At 21.2% G+C, this 24,003-nt stretch overlaps 8 protein-coding genes across 8 annotated transcripts; 3 read left to right on the plus strand and 5 right to left on the minus strand. All coding sequences in view use genetic code 6, as the record gives it.

Moving 5' to 3' along the window:
- Window positions 1–813: 813 nt before the first annotated feature.
- Window positions 814–2,339, minus strand: TTHERM_00013360 (ankyrin repeat protein; the record flags this gene model as incomplete). The annotated part of the gene is made up of 6 exons (XM_001008315.3): window positions 2,076–2,339; window positions 1,889–1,996; window positions 1,688–1,826; window positions 1,510–1,594; window positions 1,315–1,454; window positions 814–1,259 (listed from the first exon to the last, which is right to left on the minus strand). The coding sequence occupies exons 1-6, from the start codon at window positions 2,154–2,156 to the stop codon at window positions 814–816; spliced, it is 999 nt and encodes a 332-aa protein (XP_001008315.3). The 5' UTR covers window positions 2,157–2,339.
- Window positions 2,340–4,389: 2,050 nt separating this feature from the next.
- On the minus strand, window positions 4,390–4,962 carry TTHERM_00013370 (transmembrane protein, putative; the record flags this gene model as incomplete). The annotated part of the gene is made up of 1 exon (XM_001008316.3): window positions 4,390–4,962. One exon carries the CDS (start codon window positions 4,960–4,962, stop codon window positions 4,390–4,392), a length of 573 nt encoding a protein of 190 aa, XP_001008316.1.
- A 2,038-nt stretch (window positions 4,963–7,000) lies between these two features.
- TTHERM_00013380 (hypothetical protein) lies at window positions 7,001–7,162 on the minus strand (the record flags this gene model as incomplete). The annotated part of the gene is made up of 1 exon (XM_001008317.1): window positions 7,001–7,162. The coding sequence occupies one exon, from the start codon at window positions 7,160–7,162 to the stop codon at window positions 7,001–7,003; it is 162 nt and encodes a 53-aa protein (XP_001008317.1).
- A 46-nt stretch (window positions 7,163–7,208) lies between these two features.
- TTHERM_00013390 (hypothetical protein) lies at window positions 7,209–7,592 on the plus strand (the record flags this gene model as incomplete). The annotated part of the gene is made up of 1 exon (XM_001008318.2): window positions 7,209–7,592. One exon carries the CDS (start codon window positions 7,209–7,211, stop codon window positions 7,590–7,592), a length of 384 nt encoding a protein of 127 aa, XP_001008318.2.
- A 1,700-nt stretch (window positions 7,593–9,292) lies between these two features.
- Window positions 9,293–10,641, plus strand: TTHERM_000013409 (hypothetical protein; the record flags this gene model as incomplete). The annotated part of the gene is made up of 2 exons (XM_012795681.1): window positions 9,293–9,637; window positions 10,585–10,641. 2 exons carry the CDS (start codon window positions 9,293–9,295, stop codon window positions 10,639–10,641), a joined length of 402 nt encoding a protein of 133 aa, XP_012651135.1.
- Window positions 10,642–10,960: 319 nt separating this feature from the next.
- On the minus strand, window positions 10,961–11,512 carry TTHERM_00013410 (transmembrane protein, putative; the record flags this gene model as incomplete). Its single annotated transcript, XM_001008320.1, has 1 exon — window positions 10,961–11,512. The coding sequence occupies one exon, from the start codon at window positions 11,510–11,512 to the stop codon at window positions 10,961–10,963; it is 552 nt and encodes a 183-aa protein (XP_001008320.1).
- A 2,096-nt stretch (window positions 11,513–13,608) lies between these two features.
- Window positions 13,609–14,323, minus strand: TTHERM_00013430 (hypothetical protein; the record flags this gene model as incomplete). Its single annotated transcript, XM_001008322.1, has 2 exons — window positions 13,609–14,153; window positions 14,275–14,323. The coding sequence occupies 2 exons, from the start codon at window positions 14,321–14,323 to the stop codon at window positions 13,609–13,611; spliced, it is 594 nt and encodes a 197-aa protein (XP_001008322.1).
- Window positions 14,324–16,041: 1,718 nt separating this feature from the next.
- On the plus strand, window positions 16,042–23,650 carry TTHERM_00013440 (EF-hand protein; the record flags this gene model as incomplete). Its single annotated transcript, XM_001008323.2, has 17 exons — window positions 16,042–16,130; window positions 16,258–16,319; window positions 16,380–16,474; window positions 16,616–16,882; window positions 16,938–17,048; window positions 17,107–17,181; window positions 17,244–17,449; window positions 17,502–17,664; window positions 17,728–17,932; window positions 18,355–18,693; window positions 18,789–19,419; window positions 20,217–20,614; window positions 20,676–21,272; window positions 21,331–21,646; window positions 22,134–22,557; window positions 22,608–22,799; window positions 22,865–23,650. The coding sequence occupies 17 exons, from the start codon at window positions 16,042–16,044 to the stop codon at window positions 23,648–23,650; spliced, it is 4,956 nt and encodes a 1,651-aa protein (XP_001008323.2).
- Window positions 23,651–24,003: the final 353 nt, after the last annotated feature.

Genomic DNA, 24,003 nt, shown 5'->3' on the forward strand with positions numbered 1-24,003 from the left:
AACAATTTTAATTATGAAAATTATAAATAAAAACTAATTAAATGCTAATTAGTGAAAGTAAAACAATAAATAAAATTATTTAAAAAAGCATGAAAAAACATTTATTAATTGAATATTGGCAATTAACTACAATTCATAAATTATTTTTAAGTTTAAAAATTAATTCGTTTGTTTGTTAATTTTTTAATAATCTCTTTTATATTACTTATTTATAATTAAAATAAGATATATTTTTTTCTAATTTTTAGCTAAATATTCTGAAGTAAAAGCATCTTGAAGAATAATAATTAAATAAAACAATAAATAAAATTATTTATGGATAGATGGATGAAAGGTGTGACATGAAAACATATTTTTTAATGAAATTTTAGATAGCATTAATTAATAAGTTATTTTGTTAATATATTTTTAACTATTTATTTTGAAGTAAAGTAGCTTGAAGAATAATTATTATAAATAAAACAATAAATAAAATTATGTATGGATGGATGGATGGATGAATGGATGGATGGATGGATGAAAGGTATGACATAAAAACATATTTTTTAATGAAATTTTAGATAGCATTAATTAATAAGTTATTTTATTGATATATTTTAAATTATATATTTTGAAGTAAAACAGCTTGAAGAACATATTAAAAATAAAACAAAAAATAAAATTATGTATGGATGGATGAATGGATGAAAGGTATGACATAAAAACATATTTTTTAATGAAATTTTAGATAGCATTAATTAATAAATTATTTGGTTAATATTTTAGTTGATATAATTTTTCCAAAAAGAAAGAAATTAATTAGGAAAACTAATTTCAAACATCAATTTCTTTTTCTTTACTCTGTTAATTATCTATATTGAATTAACTTCCTTAGTTAGAGTATACGTTTTATTAGAGTGTTGCTTATTTTTATTCTTTTTAGTTGATATTTTGAGGGGTATCTATTTAAACTCTGTTATCAACAAAAGGATCTTATAACTCAACATTATTTCTATCTTCTAAAGTAGTTGGCTATTTTGGAGGATATGGGCTCTTGCCATTTAAATATTGTCTTACTTTACCCATGAATCTGTTTTGTGGTTATAAATGTTGAGGCAATTCACTTCTTTCAACCTACAAATAGAAATCAAACTGAATAAAAGCCTTTTAAATTTCAAATTAATAAATTACGACTGGAGGTTCTTCGAATTCAATGTTTCTTTTAATGAATTGAACCCAAGTTTCACGAGGATCTATTACAGGATCAACTAATTCAGGTTCTATTTATGAAAATTAAGATTTTATTTATTTAAAAAACATTTATTAATTAATTACTAGTAGGTCTTTAATAGAAATTAGGGCAAGATTCAAATGGAATTCTAGCCTTCAAATGATCCAAGAACTATTCGTAATTGCAATAGCTTAAGTACTTACCCTCAGCTCCCTTTTAATATACTTCAGGAGTTTGTAAACTTCTATAGTATTATAGAATTGTTTGAGTTTTTAAAACAAAAGAAATTTATAATTTACTCTAATTAAGTTAGATCCAATGAAAGCAAGTATAAGCACATTTCATATTAACCCATAACTATAGCGCATTCAAGAGGAGTAAATTCTTATTTAATAAATAAATAAACAAATTAATATTTCTTCGAATTTCAAAATTTCCATCAATTATGAATAGATTATAAATTATAAACAATTTTACTTTGATTATCTTCTGATCTTTATAGAACTTATGCGCCATTTTCAATTAATAATTTTGCCATATCAATATGTCCTCTTTTAGCTGCCCACATCAAAGGACTTATTCCTTTTGAGGCTGTGTTATTAACTTAACTGCCCATCTAATTTTTTTATAATATATGTTAAAAAATACATCAAAAATAAATAATATGTCTTTGATTACTCCTAAAATTAATTTAACTAGCTTTTAATCGTTCCTCCAAACACTTCTTGACAATGCTGTATTCTAGCAGTCCTCAGTTAGAGGAGCGTTAAGTAAAATGGGATTTTCCTATTTATTATTAAAAGTGAAATCAATCAAATGTTTCTCTGCTAAAAGCCATTTGATAATAATATGCAATAGATAGTACTTTGATGAGCTAGGCAACTCTTGCTTCATCAGATTGTTCTACTGCTTCGTATAATTATTCTTTAACGTTGTTTGCTCCCATGCTATTTATATACTAATTAGCTTTATAGTTTTGATATACTTCTAAGTTAAGATAGATGAAAATAGTTAATTAATTTAAAGTTAATGCAATTAATTGTAATTAATTTAAGAATTTAAATTTGCTTTTTTGATAAAAATTTAGTGATAGCTAACAATATAGTTTTTTTTAAGCTATATAAAAAAATCTGATAAACATATAATTCAAATATTGTTTATATCTATTACAAAATTTGAAATAGATAATCATCAATCAACCTACTTTCTAGCCTGAAAAATTCAAAAACTTAACTGAAAACAATAATTTTCCCATTCACATAAAATTAATTCATAAAACATTTGGTCTCGAATTTCATTTTATCTTTATAAAAATAATGTTTCAATTCTTAACTTTTAACAAGTTAATATTTTACTCTTTCCTAGAAATGCAAGTAAATGTAGTGAAAGTCTATGAATTATTTATTAAGAAATAATTCAAGAAAAACACAAAAAAAATAAGTTTAAAAAATATTAAAATAGTAAAAAAACAAACAAAATAATTTAAGGTTTTTTAATTTATTTAAAAAAATTAATATTCTCGTTTAGCTCTCTTTATAATTTTTTGCTAATTTAAATAAATTTTAAGAAGTTCATTCTTAGATTCTTTCATCTAGAAAGCTTAATTGACTAGAAATATTTTTTTTAAATAATCTTTGTTTTCTATTTTTGGTAAAAAAAAAATATATTTTAAAGATTAAAAAATAAATAAATAAATAAATAAATAAATACTTTATTTTTATTAATTAAATTATTATAAATTGATAAAATATCTAAATATTTTAATAAATTTGAGTTATGAATCTTAATTTATTTATTTACTTACAATGAATTTATTTAAAATTTGAAATAATCTTTTAATACAAAGAATATTCTTCGCATTAGTAATTAGTTATTAACTTTTTCTAATGCTTAGAAAGGAAAAATGTTAAAATTAAATTGTAATTGTTTAATTGCTATTAATAAAAAATGAGTTGATGGACAAAAAAATTAGGTAGAAACTTATATTAATTTATACAAAATGAGAAAATTTAAATAAATCTATTTAATCTTAAAAGTATATAATTTTTTAGCAATTAATTCTACCATATAAAAAATTATATTATAAATTATTAGGAAAAATATTTTAGTGTTTTTATTCATATTTACTACATAAAAAATAAATAAATAAATAAATAAATCTTTTAAAATAATATTAAGGAATATTTAATTAAATTTTTTTGAAAGTAAGTAATTTGAGAAACAATTAAAAAGTATTTACACAAATTTATAAAGAAAAGTGTAGAAATTTTATTAAATGATAAGATGATATCACAAATAAATAAAAACAAGTAAACAAATAATAAATTAATTAAAATATTTGTTTTTTATATACAAATAAGTAAACTATATATAAATATTTCTAAAAAGTGTAAGTAAATTAGTTCTATAGTAATTTATTATATATTTTTTAAATTATTTTTTTATTAGTTTTTCCAAATGAATAAATAATTAATAAATAGCTAGTTATTTCAAATATTTGCTTGTTTGTTTGTTATGGCATAATAAGCGTCATTTATTTCTTTATTTGGATGTTTTGTAATTATTGAAATTATGATGGTTGAGTAATTAATTTATGTCTGTTGAATATCCTAAACTTGATAAAACTATCTTCTCCTTCAATCAATATATCACTTTATCTATCTAATTAATTAAATTATATAAGAATTTTTTTATTTAAGAGAGATTAGTGTAAATCCTTTCAAGAATATTATGAGTTTTTCAAATAGTTTTTCTTTCTTTCTCTTAGCACTTGCTTTAGCTTGCATGCATTTAGTATTGAAATGCAAGTTTAACAATAATTATTCAAATTATAGCAAATTTTTTTAAGAATAATAAAACCATATCTAGTAGAAAGTTTCAAATAGACAACAAATCATTCTATTTTTTCTTAAGAGACTTTAATTTTTGCTGAATTCCTTTCGAGCAAGTGTACTGAAGTAGAAACTTAGAAAGATATAATAAATTTTTGTAATTTTAATAAATTAGAAATAGATTTAAATGATGGACTAATTGACTGATAATTTAAATCTGATTCAGAGTTTTATTTATTTATATTTATGTATGAATATGTATGTATTTATTATTGTATGTTCAATTATTGACTAAATAAATAGGTGTTAAAAAGATAGAGAGTGATTTTCAGTTTTTGAAGAGTATTATCAATTTTAAACCTAAAGCTGTTGGGTGTCATTTAATTCTGCTTATTCGCTCAAGTTAAAAGAAACAACTTTGATTTAGTTTTTGCTATCTTTGCTTAGAGATTTTTTCATGTATTCAATTTGCTTAACTTAGATTTTAGGAGCAAAATTCATTTTCTTTAGTTAAGCTTATCTTTATTCAGAAATATATAGAGCATTGTAGACTGTATTTTCGAAAGTTGATTACAATAACTCATCTTCATGAGGTTCAAATCCATTTTCAAATTCAAAGAAGGAGAAATCAAATTTTTTTCTCAATCTTTCGCGTAGCTTAGCATCTTCCTCACCTGCAACAAAGTTTATTTCATAAATTTCTCCAATTATTTTGTAAAGTGAGTGATATTTCTCAATCATGTTGGAAAAGTAAATCTTAATTTTAATAAACATCAAACCAAAGCTTAAAACTACTCTCTCCAAGAGAATAATCAAAAACATTAAATACTCCTTTTCATTTTTTTTTGCATTCATTTCCTTTTAATTGTTCTGTAAAGCAGTTAAGTTATAGCACTCAGTCCCTATGAACCCGCTCAACATTTTATGATTAACTTCTTTTGTTGGTTAGTATAAATATCGAATAAGCTATTTAATTAATATGCTGTTTTTGTTTATTTAACACTATTGATTTTTTTAATTAATTAATTGAATATACCAAAAGTAGCTTGCCTTTTTTCTTTTTTGCTTATATTAGAAGTCAAACTTTACTCTTGTTTACCTCTATTTATCTATCTATCTTAACAAAAATTTGTAAATGATAATAGATAGATAGATATATTTATTAAATTATTTATATTGAAAATTTTATTCTATTTAGCTCATTTTCTTATTATAGCATTTTAAAACTAAATAAATACGTAATAAACAAGTAGAGTGCGCATTGAAATTTTTTCTCTGTTCAATAACAAAATAATCAATCAAACCTGCATACATTATAATTACTTACTAATATCAAAATCATTAAATTTAATTACTCATTTCACAAAATAATCAATCTTATTTTAAGAAAATTGATAAAATTATCCTAACTGATTACATTTTGAAAGGTGCATATATATTTATTTTTGTTCAACACTCCTTAAATAAAATAAATTAAGCTAAACATTATTATTTTTTTTCAAACAAGGACAAAATTAACTTAACCAATTCTCACAATAAATTGTATGGAGCTAATACAAGCAAAATACAAATAAATCAATCAATTGGATTTTAAAATTGTCCCTGTTCAAGCACTCAAACTTTTTAATAAAATTGAATAACTAAAGTATAAATAAATAAATGAATATTTTTCTTTCTTCGTCAATAAATTAAATTTGGTAGAATGCTAACTTATTTAATAAAAAGCTAATTTTTGATCATTTTTATTGAATAAAAAGATAAATCTTAAATGCTTTTATTAATTCATTTGTTATTTAAAAAATATTCTAGCTTGCTATCTATTAATCCATCTATCCATCTATCTATCTATAAATCTAGATATATATTTAAGTTTTATTTTTAAAATTTTGAAAGATTTTTCAATATTTTAAAACTTCTTTATTTACTAACATTTATAAAATCTATTAAATAATTAAAATATTATTTTATTTAGCTAAAAATTTACATTTAAATTGAATGTACTCAAAAATTAATTTTCTTTCAAATTTTGTTTCTTTATAAATTAAAATATTTTTCAATTATAATAAATAAATAAAAATAATTAGCTAAACAAACTTAAAAATTTATTTGAAAAATAAAAAAATGTTTAGAATGTATTGAATTTTGTTTGAAAAATGTAATGAGTAAACAATTATTACTTATTATTACTTATTTAAATACCTTTTTCAGATTAGCTAAAATATTGTTAAAATTAGAGATCCTTTTCTCATACTTAAAGGATAATCGCTCTCTAAGTTAACTAATAATTACAATATGTAGAAAAAATCTAATTAATTAAGAAATGTTTTTTATCATAGAAATTTTAAATCTTTCAAAATATTTTAGTTAATACATCAACAATTGATAATTTTTGAGATTTTAATTATTGCCAAAAAATTAAGATAGATTTCAAAATATTAAAATAAATTTAATATATTCAACTTTTAAGCTTTTGTATCAATAAATTTATTAATTTGTTAGATCTTCAAAAAAAAAAGATATTAAAATATTAAGAAATTTATTTTATTCAAAAATAAATAGATTATTAATAAAAAATTAAAATGGTATTGTTTTTTTGAATGAATTTTTCAAAATCCTAAGCAAAATGAAAAGTAAGTTTGTTTGTATGAATAAATTCTAAGATTGAAATATTTCTATGTAATGAGCTAATGTTAATTTATCAATAATAAATAAAATTTCCTATTTATGTTTAAATAAAAATTAGATTTTTTGAATATTTCTAATTGTTTCAATATAAAATTTACATATTATTATAAAATAAATTATTTTATTGTCTATTTTTAATAATTAAAAGTATAAATAAATAAATAATTGATGATTTGTTTTATATAAGATGATTCGCTGATTTATGCATTCACTTGCATTGAATTTATTAATTAATAAATACTATTTAGTTTGTTTTCTTTAAAATATTCCCTAATCAGATAGCTTGATAGTTTTAATTGTTGCCATTATTTAAGGGTTACTGCTATGGGTCTTGCTATTACTATATAAGTTACTGCTAATCTTGTTATTATTATGGGATTTGAGCAAATTATTATTAATTAAAACCTGCATTATCTTCACTCCTTATCGCAACCATGCCATAAAATATACAAAGAGTTAGGCAGAGTACAAAGAAAATTAAAATGTAAAGAGCATAAGAAATTATAATAAAAAATAAAGTGAGAGTGTATAATTATCCACAATCAGTATCTTTAGAAGAGTTGAGACCCATTAAGCATATATGGGAATATATAATACAAGCATAGAATGAGTATTCTAACAAATTTGAAAAGAATTTTTAGCCACATTATACTAAGATAATGGTGAAAAGAGACAATAAACCTATCAGAAAGCAAGAAAAAGCTGATATTAAAGTCCAATTTAAAAATTCTTTGTTGTTGCAGTTGCCATGGTAGCTTGGTTCTTAGCGAAATAAAATAAATAAAGAACCAAATAAGATATTTACTAGCGTTATCATCAAAAAGAAAAACTTCCAATCCCTTTCATTAGCATACATCATTTATTGATTATTTTTTTAGTTAGTTAGTTAGTTATTTACTTACTTCTATTTTTCTAATTAAATCTAATATTTATATATATATATTATTCTTTTCAAATCAGGCATTCATTCATAATATTTATTAAATTTTTTATAAAATCAATACATTTTTAATGTAAAAACCATTCAATTACTCTATTTGCTTTTACAAGTACTTACAAGCAAATTAAATGTATTATGAATTACATATCAATAAATTTTTTATAAGACGTTTCTAATTTTATTCATATAAAAACGAGTAATAAGGTTTTATGATATAATCCAAATTTATACTTCGAAATATTATATTTAGTTAGTTTCTAATTCGGTTACTGTTTACATTTTTAACTAAAAACATTAAATAAGCTTTTTACTTTTTTAAATATTTTTTAATCATGAGCAAAAGTCTAAAAAATAATTAGTTTATTTGTTTAGAATATGAAGTAAGTTTTCAAATGAATAATTATTATAAACATACATAGAACCTGATTACTTTAAATCCTCATTAATTCTCACTGATATAAATTTCTTCGTATCCTCTAAATATTTCAAATTATGACCATTAATGTTTGCTGGATTTTTAGGAGGGTTTGTGAGAATTAATTTAAATTTAGGGTATATACTTTTTAACTAAAATGAATAAATTTAAAACTATTAAATAAATTTTTTAGATAAATTATCAATAAATTTAACTAAATAGCAAATGACAAATGATATATATATATAAAGGAATTTGAATATTTATAATAAAGAAGGACACTTAATTTAAGTAAAATACCTATATTTATATTATTCATTGTATTTGTATGGTTTTTAGTGTATCATATTTTTATTTTGATCCTTATTATTACACTTCATTTTTGCTATTAAATAAATAATTGAGTTATTTAGTATTAGTCTCTGAAAAGTACCTTTTTAGTAAAGAGTTTCTTTGTCAATAAAATTTAAACCTTATATAAACTTTTATAATAAAAGAATTAACATTTTTAAAAATACCAATCGAATAATAAAAGGATAAGAAATCTTAAAATATCAAATTTTAAATTGCATATCACTTATTTAATTAGTTAGTTAGTTAGTTAAATTAAACTTTAAAAGTAAAATTTATTCATATATTTTGTATGATTAATATTTAAAAAAAATTACACAAGTTTTAATTTACTAAAATTCAATTAACTTTTAAATGAATTTGCTTGGATTGAATCCTTTTGCCATACTATTTTTGCTTCTTGCATAACTAAAATTATAAATTATTTATTTATTTGTTTCTTTACAGCCTATAAATAATTTGCACTTATATTAAATGATATGAATAGTTTTTTGGAATTATATTTTTGAAATGCTTAAATGTATGTAATGAAGTGAAAATTTTTGGTTAAATATATTTTAAATGAATAAAAATATTTTGGAATATACAATTTGAATTTTATATATTTGCATACACTTTTTGCTAATCTGTTATAAATAAAACTCAAAAAATCTTTAGTTACATTTTGATGTTTTGATAGGAATTAATTGAAGTATTATTAATTAGAAATATCTAAATTTAATATTAATTAAAAAACGATAAAAACGACACATATATTTAGACAAATTTGCTGATAATATTTTATTTTTATATATCATAAATATTCAATTAGTGTAGGAAGAATGTGAGTAGGAAACACTGACATAGCCTGAACCACTGGCATGATCTTTAGAGGCAAAACAGTTGTAAATGAAGAAAATAAGTACTAATGCTACAAAGGCAAAAATAACAATATAGAAAACCATGGCTAAGGTATGCAAGTCTCCACAAGTTTTGCTGTCTTTAAGTACCAATGCTACAGCGCAAACAAGGACAGCAATTGTTCCTAAAAGGTCTACTATTAGGTAGAATTAGAGAAATCTTTGTTGAATGGTGAAATATGCAATGATGTACTTAAGAACTAGAACACCTACAATAACAAAGCAAACAATGTATGTGTATTTACTCCAGTTAAGGAAATCAGTGGCTCTACAATAGCTAAATTTAGAGGAATCATCAAGGAAGAAGTAAAAGAGGGCACCAAATATTACATAGAATATGCCCATAACGAAATTAGCATAATCAAATCTAATTACCATTTCTGCAATCCAAAGATATTTTATTAATTGAAAACTTATGAATTTTTCTATATTATTAATTATTTAATTAATTATTCAATGTATTAATCAAATTTGATTTAAATCTAAAAGATATCCATAGATAGATAGATAGATTAATTCAAAAATTAATCATCAAACAAGCAAACTATACTTTTCTGTTTATATCTTTAATGCCAAACCTTTCTTTATGATAATAAATCTGATATGAATCAAAAATCAATTAATTTACCTATTTTTTTAATCACTTTTAATAATTTTAGTAATAAATCGCCTTTCAAATTTTAAATGAATGACAATAGTAAAAAGATGTATTTTCTTTAACAATCATTCATTTTTTGTCTGAATATCTTTTGATTCAAATATTTCTATTTAAATTAATGCTAATACTGCATATTTACTTTAATCTGTATGCAAGTTTTAACAAACCTACATTTTTCTATGAAATATTCAAGTTAAAACGATGGTAAATATGGCTGATTATATCAGATCTAAAATATATTCTTTTTTGCAATAAAATGTGTATTTTTATTTCTATTAAATCTTTTATTAATTGATTTTATAATTCTATAGAAATAAACACAGATTAATACAAATATTTTACTTTATGAAAAATAAATAAATAAATCATTTGGTTTGTTTTTACGAATAATATATACAGTTAAGGTTCATATATTAAGGCCTGTTTTTAAAAATTTGAAATTAAGGCCGGTAATCGAGGTGTCTAAACAGAAATAAAGGTGGCCTTAATATATGAACCTTTACCGTATATATTTAAATATTTTAATTTTATGTGAATATGTATGTATTGTATGTGTTTATCTTTTGTTTGTTACTTACATTTTAAAAAAAATTAGGAATATAATTAGGCTCAAATAATACCAATATTAAAAAGTATAGATAGAATGCAATGATAGAAATAGAAAGTATAGTGATAAAATTAAGAAAATTAATCGAATCTATGAATAATACTGACATAAAAAATATATATTGTGCTATGTATGCATTTATTTATGTAGAATTAATTATTTTACTTATAAAATGCATTTAATTTTACAATTAATTTTCAATAATTTGAAATTGCTTGCTTCTTTGCCATTTTGATTTATTGATTGATATCGCAAATTTTGATATTAATTATAAAACGACCTAAAAACGGTCAAAAAAGTTCATCTGAATATATTAGTAAAAGTGGCTATACTTTTATTAGTATGTGGAGATAATGTGTTTTTTTCATAATTAACCATCATATTGGGGAGCGGTATCGTTATTCATGGGTTTGCCTTCTAAATCATCTGTCTTTTGCATAGAAGCGCTAGCAACCATTCCAGCACAGCAGATGCAAGAGCAGCAAATAACCAATCCTAAAATACCAAGACTAATGTAGACAAGAATATAGAAAACCATAGCTAATGTATGCAATTCTCCACAACTTTTGTTATCCTTTACAGTTAAACCAATTCCACAAATGATTACAAAAATACCGCCAACTGCTTCAAGAGAAGACCAAAGAGTAGGACACTTCTAAGTCAATTTGCAGATATACAAAGGAAGTTTGATTAAAGAAACAGCAGTATAAGAAAGACAAACAATCATAGTTAATTTGGTCCAATCTATAAATTGGCTATCATCGCATTTAGAATATCTCTCAGGATTTGTTGAAAATGCATAGAACAAACCACCGAAAATACCATAAAAGATGACGATTATAAGATCTTTGCCCCAAGCAGAATCGTTGTTACCACCGAGTTGTGGGTTTATTTGGTTTAGTTGTTCGTATTGCATTTATTAAAACTCTATCAGTTTGTTTTGATGTTATTTGATTTATTATTTTCAATTATTTCTCAATATGAATTTTAAAGAGTTTACTATAAAGAAAAAGATTATTGTCTTCAATCTGATATTATCTTATCTGATTTGTATATATATAACAAACAATTAGTAATCTTAAAATTAAAGTAATTGTGGAAATATTTAAATGCTCACATAAAGAGTAAATAAATGAATATCTTTATTCTAAGTAGTTAAATTATTTATAAATAATTGTTTTATCATAAATTATTTTATCATTTTTGAATAAAAACTACTAAGTATAAAGAGAGAGAGAACAAAAAAATTTTTGTAAATAAATTAATAGTTTTAAATAATAAATAATTCATTTTATTTAATTTAATTTATTTACAAAATTATACTTTTAAGCAATAATAATTACATTATTTTCATTAAATTTTAATCTAATAAGTAAAAAAAAACTAAAATAATACATTATTTTCTAATTTTTTAAATATTTATTGAACAAAAATTAATTTTATTTTTTCTTTTAAAATATTTTATTGAGAAAATTAATTATTTTTTAGAAGTAATATCAATGATAAAATTATTTAAACATTATTTGAATAAAAGCATTTGGTATTTAAAAATAAATAAGCATTTATTTGTGCTTGTTTGTGACTATTTTTTTTATTAAGCTTTTATTGCAAGATTTGTTTGTATAAAATAAAATTTACTACCAAAAGAAATGAATAAATTAAATAATATATGTAGGAGTTTGTTTTTTTATTAATATTAAGTAGAAGTACGTACTATTACAGCTTATTAAATATTTAATTACCCATAATTAATTAATTAAAATAACAATATTTCTAATAAATCAATTAAGATTGCTTTTTTTCAATAATTTCAGATATTTTTTTCAATTTATCAATAAATATTTTTTAGCTTTTTGTTAAAATAAATAAATATATTTTTCGTTGAATAAAGATTTTTATCAAAGCAAGAAATAATACCTTCAAAATAAAAAATATTTTGATTGTTTATCTCATGTTTAGTATTAATCATCTTAGCTGTTTGCTTGCTTGCTTGGCAAATTAAAAAAAGTATTTTGATACATAAATTTATATAAAAAAAATATTTTATTCTTAGTTCAAAATAAATAAATAAATAAATGGTTTATAATTAATGAGCTAAATTTTTGAGTTAACATAAATAAAATTAATTACTAGGTTAAGTATAATACAAACAATAGCTTTATTATGAATGATAAGTTAGTAATGATATTAAATAATAAAAATACAAAAAATTTAGTACATTAAATTTACATTAAAAAGTGATTTATATTATAAAAAATTTGAAAAATATTGAAAAAATATGCTAAGTAAATTAAAAAAAGTATTTATTTCATATTGAAAACAATTTATAAACACATACAATAATTATTAAAAAAAAATATTTTAATTTTTAAAAAATAAATTATTGAATTTAAATTGTTATTTATGATAAGATGGCCAGTAAATAAGTTAGTAAAGAAGTAAGTCAATCAACCATTCAATTAATTAATTAACCAATAAAATATAAAATGGTAGAGATAAAAAAAAAAAAGGCAAAAATAATTAATTTCTATTGTAATATATGAGACTGACTAATTATTTACTTACTGATTGATGAATTTAATTACTTATAAATACTATTAGGTTACTTAATTTGATAATAATAAATTAAAGATTGGGATGATTCAAACAGTACATACAAGAAAAACAAAATCATTAACAATCTTCTATAGTTTATATTATTCTTATGATATGATGATGATTTACATTCTTAATTAATTAATTAATGAAAATATTTACAAACCACATAATAAATTAATTTAAAAATAATTTAAGATGTGGTATTTTTTAAAGTTAGGGAAAATTTTTTACTACTGAATTATTTATTTATTTATTAATTTTTTATTAATTTAATTATTTATATTTAATATTATATTTCTAGTAATTGCTCTGTTGAATGAGCAAGCATCTAATTTTATTAATTATGATATGAATAATTTCTATTTTAGCTATTTGATCTATTTTTGGATGAGCATTAATTTTTTAATTTTTTGCTCAGTCGTCTAAATCTTTAAGAATATTATTCATTGATAGGCGTTCTGATTATTAATCTTTATCTTTGGTTTTATTTGTATATGTTTAATTATTATTTGTTTAAGTTTTGCTTGTCTAACTTTTATTTGATTACGTTAGTTAATCAAGAAATTATTAATTTGGTTTCTTTTAATTTTCTTCAACTTCGTCTTTTGCGTTTAAATTTAGGTTAGAGTTCATTTTTTCTAGTTCAAGAAGAATTTCAATATCGCTTTTATTCTCGTTGATATCTATTATTGCATTATTAAATATTTTATTTTTATTGCTTTCAACATCATTTTCGATAGAGCAAAAATAAGTGTTTGTTCCTCTTCTGATATTTTCGTCATTTTAATTTCCTTGTGCTGTATTTTTTTCATTACCCTATTGCTCTCGCTTTTTTTATTCCTATGATTCAATTTACAAATCCGACCAATTTTGAATAAATGATCCATTTTATTATTTGCTTGTTTTTGACTGTGTATCTTTACCTGATTTTCTAATAGTAGAAATATCATCAGGAATTACTATTTTAAATAAAAAAATATATTCGACATTAAATTATGCATATTTATGTATTGATAATATCCTAGATATTGCTTGAACAAAAACTTTTTAATCTGTCTAAAATCTTAAAATAAATTTTACTTATTTCTGAATTTTTCTCTTTTTATTTGCAGCTTTAGCATGGTCCCATTTTTTCTAATTTTTACACTAACTTCCTAATTATTTATCCTTAAATTCTTAATTAGATTGTTATTGTAAAATATAATGTTAAATTTCTATAAGATTCAAAGTAAATTCATCAAATTTATTCTTATTCACAAATCAATCAGCTTAATCTTAAAGTAAATATACAAAAAAAATTATTAATTAATTAATTGCTGGTTTTGTTTAAAGCTTTATTAAATACAAATAATTAATAGTATTCCATTTATTAATTCAAATAATTAGCCAACAAAGTAAATTTTACTAAAATGTGATATATTAATTAAAAATAATATTCTAATATTAATATTTGGTATTCTTTATCTTTTGTTCAATAATTGCATAATTAATTAATTATTTTTTCTCTCTTAAAAATAAATAGTTGAAAATTTTAATTCTATAAAATATTTTTTGAATTAAAATTATCAAATAAATTTCGAATTATTCTTATTTTGATTAAGCCAAAATAAATATTTTGTAAATCAAATAAATTTTTTGCAAGATAAGTAAGTATACATTTTTTTAGTATTTATCATCGAAAATTTTGTGTTATTGATAAAAATAAAATAAATGTCTATCATCTAAGATATTATGTGATTATTAAATGAGTACTAATAAATAAAATATAATTTCTGCTTAATTAATAATATTTTTATCATTTTTTTGCAAAATAATTAAAATAAATCATTATAAAATTTTTTCAAAACCAAATATTTTTAAAATTTAATTCTGATTTTTGATTTTTTCATTCGAATTTTAAAAAATATCTCTTTGTTTCATATTGGTTTTTAAAATACTAATTATTATTAAAAATTCTAATTTTTAATTTAATTTGTTAGAGTTAGCAATTGATAATTATTAAGTTTTTCACTAGACTTAAAAACTTTTTAATTATTTGATTATGTAGCTAGCTTTGAAATAAATTAAATTAATATTACATTGTTTATAAAAATAAATTAAAATACCATTATTTTTATAAATATTTGTTCTAACTTTTATTTAATTATTTACTGAACAATAAATTAATAATTTACTGACAGATAAAGTTATACATTTAAAAAAATAATAATTAAAGAAAAATAGTATTTATATTTTAATGGACTAAATAATATAGAAATTCTTAAAAACTAAGATTGATCTAGCATTTAGAAGAATGCTTTGTATGTAAAATTATTCAAATTTAAGAGGTTTAGCAAACTTAACTTGCTATAAGTATTTATCTAGTATATTTACTTTTTTGACTCACAAATAAATGTCTAATAAATTTGCAAATAAACAATTTTTAGTTTTGTGTTACTTAATATATTTATCTATCTAATAAGAAACGATGAATGAAAGGCTGATTGACAAACAGACAGAAAGACAGATAGTATGCATTAATATTTATTTATTCATTAATTTTAAAGATAATTAATATATTTATTTATTAATTTATGCTCAACTAATTTGATGATAAATAGTTTTTATTAACATAATATAATAGATAAAATAAGTAGAATTAACTAATGGGAAATATAAAGAAACTGATTATAGCAAAAAAATACAATTCATCTACCTCATACTATTTATTTAAATAATTAATTTATTAATTAATTAATTAGCTGTTGATATTAATTAAAGTAGTTATTAACAGGTAAGTAGGAAATCAATTACTCAGATAATAAAATAAGAAACAATAAGTAAAAATAAATTTAGGATTGACTAAATATGTCCAAGTCAAGATACTCAGAATTATCTAGAGCAAGTTAAAAAACTTAGCAACTTATGGAAGAAATAAGCTCAATGAATGAATCAAAGTAATAGTTTGTTTTTATTATTTAGAGTTTACATGCTATTCATTCATTAATTATTAAAAAATCATTATAAAAATGAATGTAAGAAGGTAGATAGATGGTATTTCATAAATTTTTATTAAATCAAAAGGTTAGTTAAAGCCCAAGGAGCTATTGATGCGAATACTCTTTACAATATATGGGCTGCATTAGGTTTTTAATTAATTTTTTTAATTCTTAACTAAGTTATTACAATATTAATAAATTTTAAAGGGAGCCTCATTTCCAAGAGCTTAAAACTTGGTAGAGCTTTGCAGATCCCAAAATTTGGAACTTTTACATTTTCATATCCAGAAATAGATTTAAAAGTAAGCATTTATTCATTTATTATACAAAATTAAAATGGATGTTTTATTTCTTTGCACAATCATAATAAATAAATAAAATAAATTGTTTCTTCACTTTGTATTTTAAAGTAGAAATAAATTATTTCTTTAATAACAAAAAAGCATACTACAAATGCTGAAAGTAGAAACTCTGAAAATAGAGAACCTGTTTTTATTGTTTCTAAAGAATTTGCTTAGGGATCTGAAATTAAAAGTGGAGTCTTCAGAGAGAAAGGTTTGAGGCCATTTCAACTAACAAGTCTAAATGGAAATATCTAAATGACCTAACTTTCATTTACAGAGCTTGGAGCTCTTTCTAAAACAGACAAGGATATTGCCTACTTGGCTATTTAAAGGATAAAATATCGACTTGAACAACTAATAAAATAGGTAATTAATTAATTTGTGATAATTGATTAATAATCATTGTGTTATTTACTCATAGAATCCATTAAATGAAGCTATCGTTTTGGAAATACCTTGCGTGGGTACTTTGATGATAAAAAATAGTGTTTGCGCTGTAAATTTTAGTGAATTTCTTGTCGTTCAATTACAAGTAATAAAAGAGTATTAAATCCAACATAATTAATAAAATAAATGAATTATATTTATAGGGAATATTCAAAGAAACCATGGACTAGAGGAGAAGCAAAATAAGCAATTTAACTTCTTTGAAGCTTTAGCAACTAGTATATATTGATAATACATTTATTTAATTATTTTTATGTTCATTTTATTGTATTTCAAATAGGAAGAAAACTATAAAAACTTAGATGAAGGGGCTAAATAATGGTTGGGAAAAAATCTAAATATTGATGCAGAAAAAGATTGGAAAAGAAAGATTTTTTTTGCCAAAACTCCTGATGCTCTTTCAATAAAAAATGATGATATTATATCACAATTCTAGAGGACATCGTGCTCTACTCTTTTTGGCACAGTAGGCAATAAGGCCTATAGGTAATTTTATATTTTTATTAAATATTCTTCATTTTATAAATTTATTTTTTAGGCCAAAAAGATTTTCAGATAAACCAGAAAAATTTAAAACAGAAAGCGACACAACCAGTGTTAACAATTAGCCTAAAGAAAGCGCTGCATAAACAATAGCCAACTATAAGATATTTAAACAATTTTAAAATTTTATAAAAAACAAATTTATGAGCTCTGAAGCAGTAAAAAATTTTTTATTTGTTAGATATCATTATTAATTATTAAATTAATTTAAATTTATGTAGAGCTTTAAATTAGTTCTAAATGAAGGAACTGGAAATCAACATTTGAAAAATTTAATGATTGATTAGACTACATTTAAGGGCGGCTTGTAAAAAATCAGCTTTGAAATATCAGATTAAGATTTAGAATAGCTCTTCAAATTCATAGACAATAAAAAAGACGGACTTATTGATTAAGAAGAATGGAATTAGCACTTTACTTTTGACAGTTAATCTTTCAAAATTATTTTTTATATTTTTATTTTGAATTAAAATTATTTGCTTTAGTTTTTGATTAATTAAAATAAATAAATAATCCCATCCTCTCTTACATTTTAAAACCTCTTACATAGATATTATTTAGGAAAAATATTTAGGATAAAAATTTAAATTTTTAAAAAACTTATAAAATCCATGTTTTATAAATTAATTGTACAAAATAGATATTTACTCTAATACATAATTCTTTGATGAACTCAAAAAAAAAATATTGAGGTTTTCAGGTTTATTAAAACATAATTTCCAATAGATTTATTAATTAATATATTTAAAAATAAACGAAACTTTACAGTAAAGATTAAGATTTTTTTATTATTAAATTTAATCAAAGAGAAATTAATTTGAACATAAATTATTTTACTTAATAAAAAGGAACTCCTTAAGAATGGATTTAATCAGTCAAAAGTAGAGAGAATATAAATTAATCTGAATTAATGAAAAATATGGGAATTTCTAAAAATAAATTGGAACTCTCTTTTTAAGATGTTGTTATATGTATTAAAAGGCTTATGAATTGCAAGCTGAACGAATCTGACAAAATAACAAAATTTATACTCAAAGATAAATAGTCTATTAGTGTTAAAAACCTAATTTCTGTTTTTACCAATTAAAGTAGCAGTACTCTAATTTAAATTAATGAATAAGACGGGTTAAAATCTGAAGCACTTTAACAAGGCTCTAAGGTTTTAGACAAGAAAAAACAAAATTTAAGTAAGACTTATTTATTTTTGAATTTAATTAATTATTTAAAAACATAGAAGACAAATGTTTATTTATTTATTTTTAAATAAATTTTATTAAAAAAGAAGATGGAGGAGATAATTCCGATGAATGGCTTATGGAAATGTATAAAAAAATTAAAAGAAATTTAAATTCAAGGTTAGACAAAGATGTTTTACAAAATAAATTACAACAAATGGATGCTCATAATAGAGGATATTTAGATATGATAAATTTTAGCAGTTGCTTACTTTAATGCAAATTAGGTTTGAATCCTTAAGAAATAGATAAAATTTGTGAGTTAATAGAAAAATCTGATGCATCACTTCATATAGATTATTCTAAATTCTTATAGAAAGTTGAAAATTCACTTAAGATTTAAAATTCTAAAGAAGGACTTGATTTTATTGCTACATAAATTTAGAATTATATAAAAATGTATTGCAATAATGATGTCCACAAGTTTTTGTAAAAGCTCAAACTAGTTAATCAGCAAAAAAAAAGCAATTAAAATACAGAAGGAATGCTTTTAAACAATTTTGTGAAAGGTTTGCAGCAACTCATTTTTTAGAAAGATCCTCAAATCATAGCAAACAGTTGCGATATTATAGATATAGACAAGGACGGATTTATTGATAAGTTTGACTTAGAAACATTTCTGAAGAGATATTCGTATATACAATCGTCTATAGGCCATAATGATTTTAGCCAATCCGAGTAATTTGTTTAAAACAAACATTCAATTTTATTTATTTAAAAAACCAAATTCATTTTTTAAATTACAATTTTTGGTTTTTATAAAATTTAAAAGTGAAAATTTTTTACAAATTTTACTAAAATAAAAATAATTTCCAATAAACTTGGAAATAAAACAAACAATAAGCTAATCTTATACATAAATTACCAGAGAAAGATATAAATTAATTTTTGATATGTAAATTAGAAATAAACCTGAACTTTATTTTTAGTATCATTTTTTTATTTTTTTTTACACTTTGATTGAAAAAAAAACTTAAAACTCAAATAATAAAATAAAAAAACATAAACAGATTAGATTAAGAATATTATAATTTTGAATAAAACCACATGATTTATTTATAAAGCAAAAATGGAATTATTTTATACCTATTTTTTGATTTTTAGCTTTAAATTTTAAAAATAAAATAATAATAAATAAAACAATAATTTATTTCTTTTAAATAACTATTCATTTTTTTTAGAAGCTTTCAATTTATTTTAAATAAAATAAAAATATTTATGAAAAGAATCAAATTTTCTTTATAATTAATTTTATTGTTTTAAAAAACAATAATAAGCCAATTTAAAATATTATTTTCTCGTATTAAAAATAAATTCTTTTATTTTGTAATTAATTATTTTAGAAATACTTTTTTCACTTTATTTCAAATAAGAAAAAAAATATTTGTTGAAGAGATTTCCTTCAAAATACAATTTTAATTTTTTAGAAATCAATTTTAATTCAATTTAAATTTAAATTTTTGTTTAAAAATTAGTTTTACCAAAAATCAAGAAAATTACAGAGTTTTTCCTACTAAAGAAATTTAAACTGATTAACTGGAAAGAATTATCAGAGATTTAAAAAATCACTTAGTAGAAAGAAAGATTTCTCTTTATGATAGTTTCAAGTTTTTAGATAGTAATAATGATGGTTTTATAACTATTTCTGAATTAAATGAGAACCTATAGAAAAATTTGCAATTTTAGCTAAGTTAGTTGGCAATAAATGGACTCTTTTCCTATTTAGACTACCTAAGAATAGGAATGTTTGATTATTCTAGGTGGCATTAAGTTTTATCTAGAATTATCTTGCAAACAGAGCCTATAATAAGCGATAACTTCGATTACTAGTATTAGCTTATTAAATAAGTTCAAGAATGGTTTGCAATTCAAAGTAATTAATTTTTTTTTGATTATCAAGCAATTTTTATTAAATTTTATTCTAAATAAATTAGACATGAGCTCGCTAGATGCTTTCAGGATTGCTGATAAGGATTTTGATGGGTATATTAATAAAGAAGATTTAAAGAAATTCCTTCTAGAAAATGTGAATGTGAGTTCAAAAGAATTAACAGTTCAAAACTTAGATAGACTTTTTAAATTAATTGACAGATCTAAGAAAAATAGCATAGACAGAAATGATTTTATAGTATTAATAGATCCAAAGAATTAAATAAGTTAAATAAGTTAGAAGAGCTTAAAGTCATTTAAATCAATAGGAAGATACTAAACAGTCTCTGACTCAATAAAGACTAGCGAATCTAATGGGTTTGAACCAGATAACTAAAATTGGATAAAAAATTGCTTATAGTAAATATCTATTTACTTTTCTAAATAAGAAAAAAATATATAAGAGTAATTTGAGATTGTCTCTGGATATAAACCCTAAGTTACTTATTCACGGTTTGTAAAATGGATAGAGCAATCTGATGCTCTCCATGGCTTTAATCTTACAGACAAGCTTTCTTAGCAATTATTTTCCTATCTAGATCCTCACAAAAAAGGTTTTATAACAATAAAGGATTGGAAAAATTGCTTATCAAATTACTTAGGTAAATTTTTATAAATAGCATTTTTAATTATTTTTAATGACTAAATTATTTAATTTAGGATATGAAGAAGTCAAATTGAAAGAAATTAAAGAAGCCCTGCTTAGTAGTTTTAGTACTATTTTGGAAGGATTCAATTATCTATCGAATAATAAACTAACTATTAATTTTCTTAATTTCTCTAAGGCAATGAGCAACTTATTTCCAGGTCAATATAATTCAACGATTAAATAAAAAATATGGCTATAAATGATTCAACAAATAGGAATCAATGTATAATTAGCTTTAAAAAGCACAATTGATTTCTAGCAATTTTGCTAAATATTTGAGTTAGATTCAAAAGACCAACAGATTATTAGCAATAGTTTCAAACAAAAGTAATCTTTCTATTAATTATTCAAACTTCATTCAAAATTTTTATTTCAACCATTTTAAAAATCTATTTTTTATGATTTCAAAAATTTTATTTTTCTCATCCTAAAAAACTTATTTTAGGGATTTGGATAAAAGATTTATTTATATTTTTTAATAATAAAAATCAATAAAATAAATGGATAAAAAAAGTTAATTTCTTTAAAAAGTTTAAATTATAAATGAAAATTTGATTATTTATAATAAAAAAATAAGGTGATTACTAATATTTTTAATATTAAATTTTGATTTACCAAGATTTAATTTTAATTTTTATCATAAGAAAATTTATTAAATAAATTTCCATTTTATTTTGAAAAAATTTTTATTTATTTTTTTTTTATTTGATTTGATTTATTTCAAATAACTTTTGAATTTCGAAAAAAATAACATGATTTGTCAGATATTTATTTTCCTTTGATTTAAATATTTATTTTTTTATAAATAATTTAGATCATTTAAGTCTTCAAATATCTCTAGCCTTTGCTCAAGCTCGTTTCCTCCTTAAGAGAGTGTTTGCTATGATGATTGTGCTAAGGCTTTCAAGAGGATGAAAAATTTACTATTCTTAAGCAACAAGAACATACTGCAGGAGTTTTAGAAAGTTGATACTTCTGGATTGGGATATGTAAGTATTATAGAATTCAAGAATATTTTACAAAATTTGAACCTAGGTTTAAGTGGATCTGATATTAATTTGATAATTTAATTTATTGATCCCACATCTTCTAAAGTTTGCAGCTACAAATAATTCTTAAAAAGCATAAAAATTGATAGTAATACTGAATCTATTCTTAAGAGATCAAGCAACCGCATAGTGACTCTTAGGAAAGCTCTATATGAATATATGATCACACCAAAAGATGCATTTAGATAAGTAAAAAATAAATAGCTTAAAATAATAATTTAACACTCATTTAAAAAAAGGCTGATTCTTCTAAAAAGGGTTACATGAATTTCTAAGATTTTAGCAAATTTATGGAATAAATTCAAAATCTTTCAAAATCAGAAGAACATCTTGGTTTTTAGATTTTAAGGGATATGTTTGACTTTATTGATGTGAAAGGAGATGGGATTATTGATCTTTAAGAGTGGTTATCTGCTTTCATGAAATACGAAGTAAATTATTTAATTTCTTATTATTTATAATTGAATTGATTAAAATTATTTAAAAAAAAAAATAGGATTGTAGAGTGAGAAGGTTTGGATTCTCATCACATTCTAATTAAGAAGAGAGTTCAAAAGAAAATTCGATAGATTTTAAAACAAAGGGGAACCAGTCTGTAAGAAATGAAAATTACAAGCAAGTAATATCAGCTAGCAAAACGATGATGGATTTCTTACCAAAAAAGCTAGAAAATTTTAATAGTAGGTCAAAGCAAAAGACTAATACAACTGTAAAGAGTCTTTTAAATTAAAGTAGCAAGTAATTAATGCAGACACTGAGTGATTCAAAAATAATAAAAAGTATAAACGATTACTATGCACAAAACAGTATAAATCCTACTTAGTGGGAATAATCAAGCGAATATGATAAAACTTAAATGACTATAGCAAGAAATAGAAAGCAACTCCTTTAATAATTTATGGAAGCTCACTAAATTATTGCTACCTCTCAGGGTGAAAAGCCGAAAAAAGAAGTTCAACAACAAGATTAAAACAATGAGGGAAGGAGTGGATCACCTAAAAAGAGATCTATATCCTTACCTAAAGTAGTTTCGAGTCAGAATTCATAAAATTTATTCTTGCCCACACATATTGTCTAAAATATTATTAGCAACTTACTTGAATCTCAAAAAATATAAGTTCATTAAAATTCTTGGTAAACATTACTTGGATTTGCAGAAAAACAACAAGGATAAATTGATTTTAGATTCTTACTGGAAGTCTATAAGAATAAGCTCATACACTTAGAAGCTCCTCCCAACATTCTTAATCAGAAATTGCAATCTAATATACAGCATGCATGAAAATAAATTTATATAAATGTTTTTGTTATTAAATCAAAAGTATTTTACTTTTTTCATAATTATTTTTTGAGCAAACATTATTTTTACTTTATTTGATTTCAAATTTTTATTTAATTGATTAATTAAAAATAAATTTTAAAATCGATCTAAATCATAAGCATAGATAGTTTTGAAATAGTTAATTTTAAATTAAATTGAAAACTAAAATTTTGCATTGATTAATTAATTAATTTATTTAATTTGATAAAATTATACATACTTCATTTTGTAATTTTATTTCATTTTGTCAAATGTGTTAATTTGAATTTTTTAAAAAAGCGCTAAATGGAATAAGTTCAATTAATAGAATTAAT

This window comes from Tetrahymena thermophila, assembly GCF_000189635.1.
Source record: "Tetrahymena thermophila SB210 genomic scaffold scf_8254803, whole genome shotgun sequence".
NCBI classification, from domain to species: domain Eukaryota; phylum Ciliophora; class Oligohymenophorea; order Hymenostomatida; family Tetrahymenidae; genus Tetrahymena; species Tetrahymena thermophila.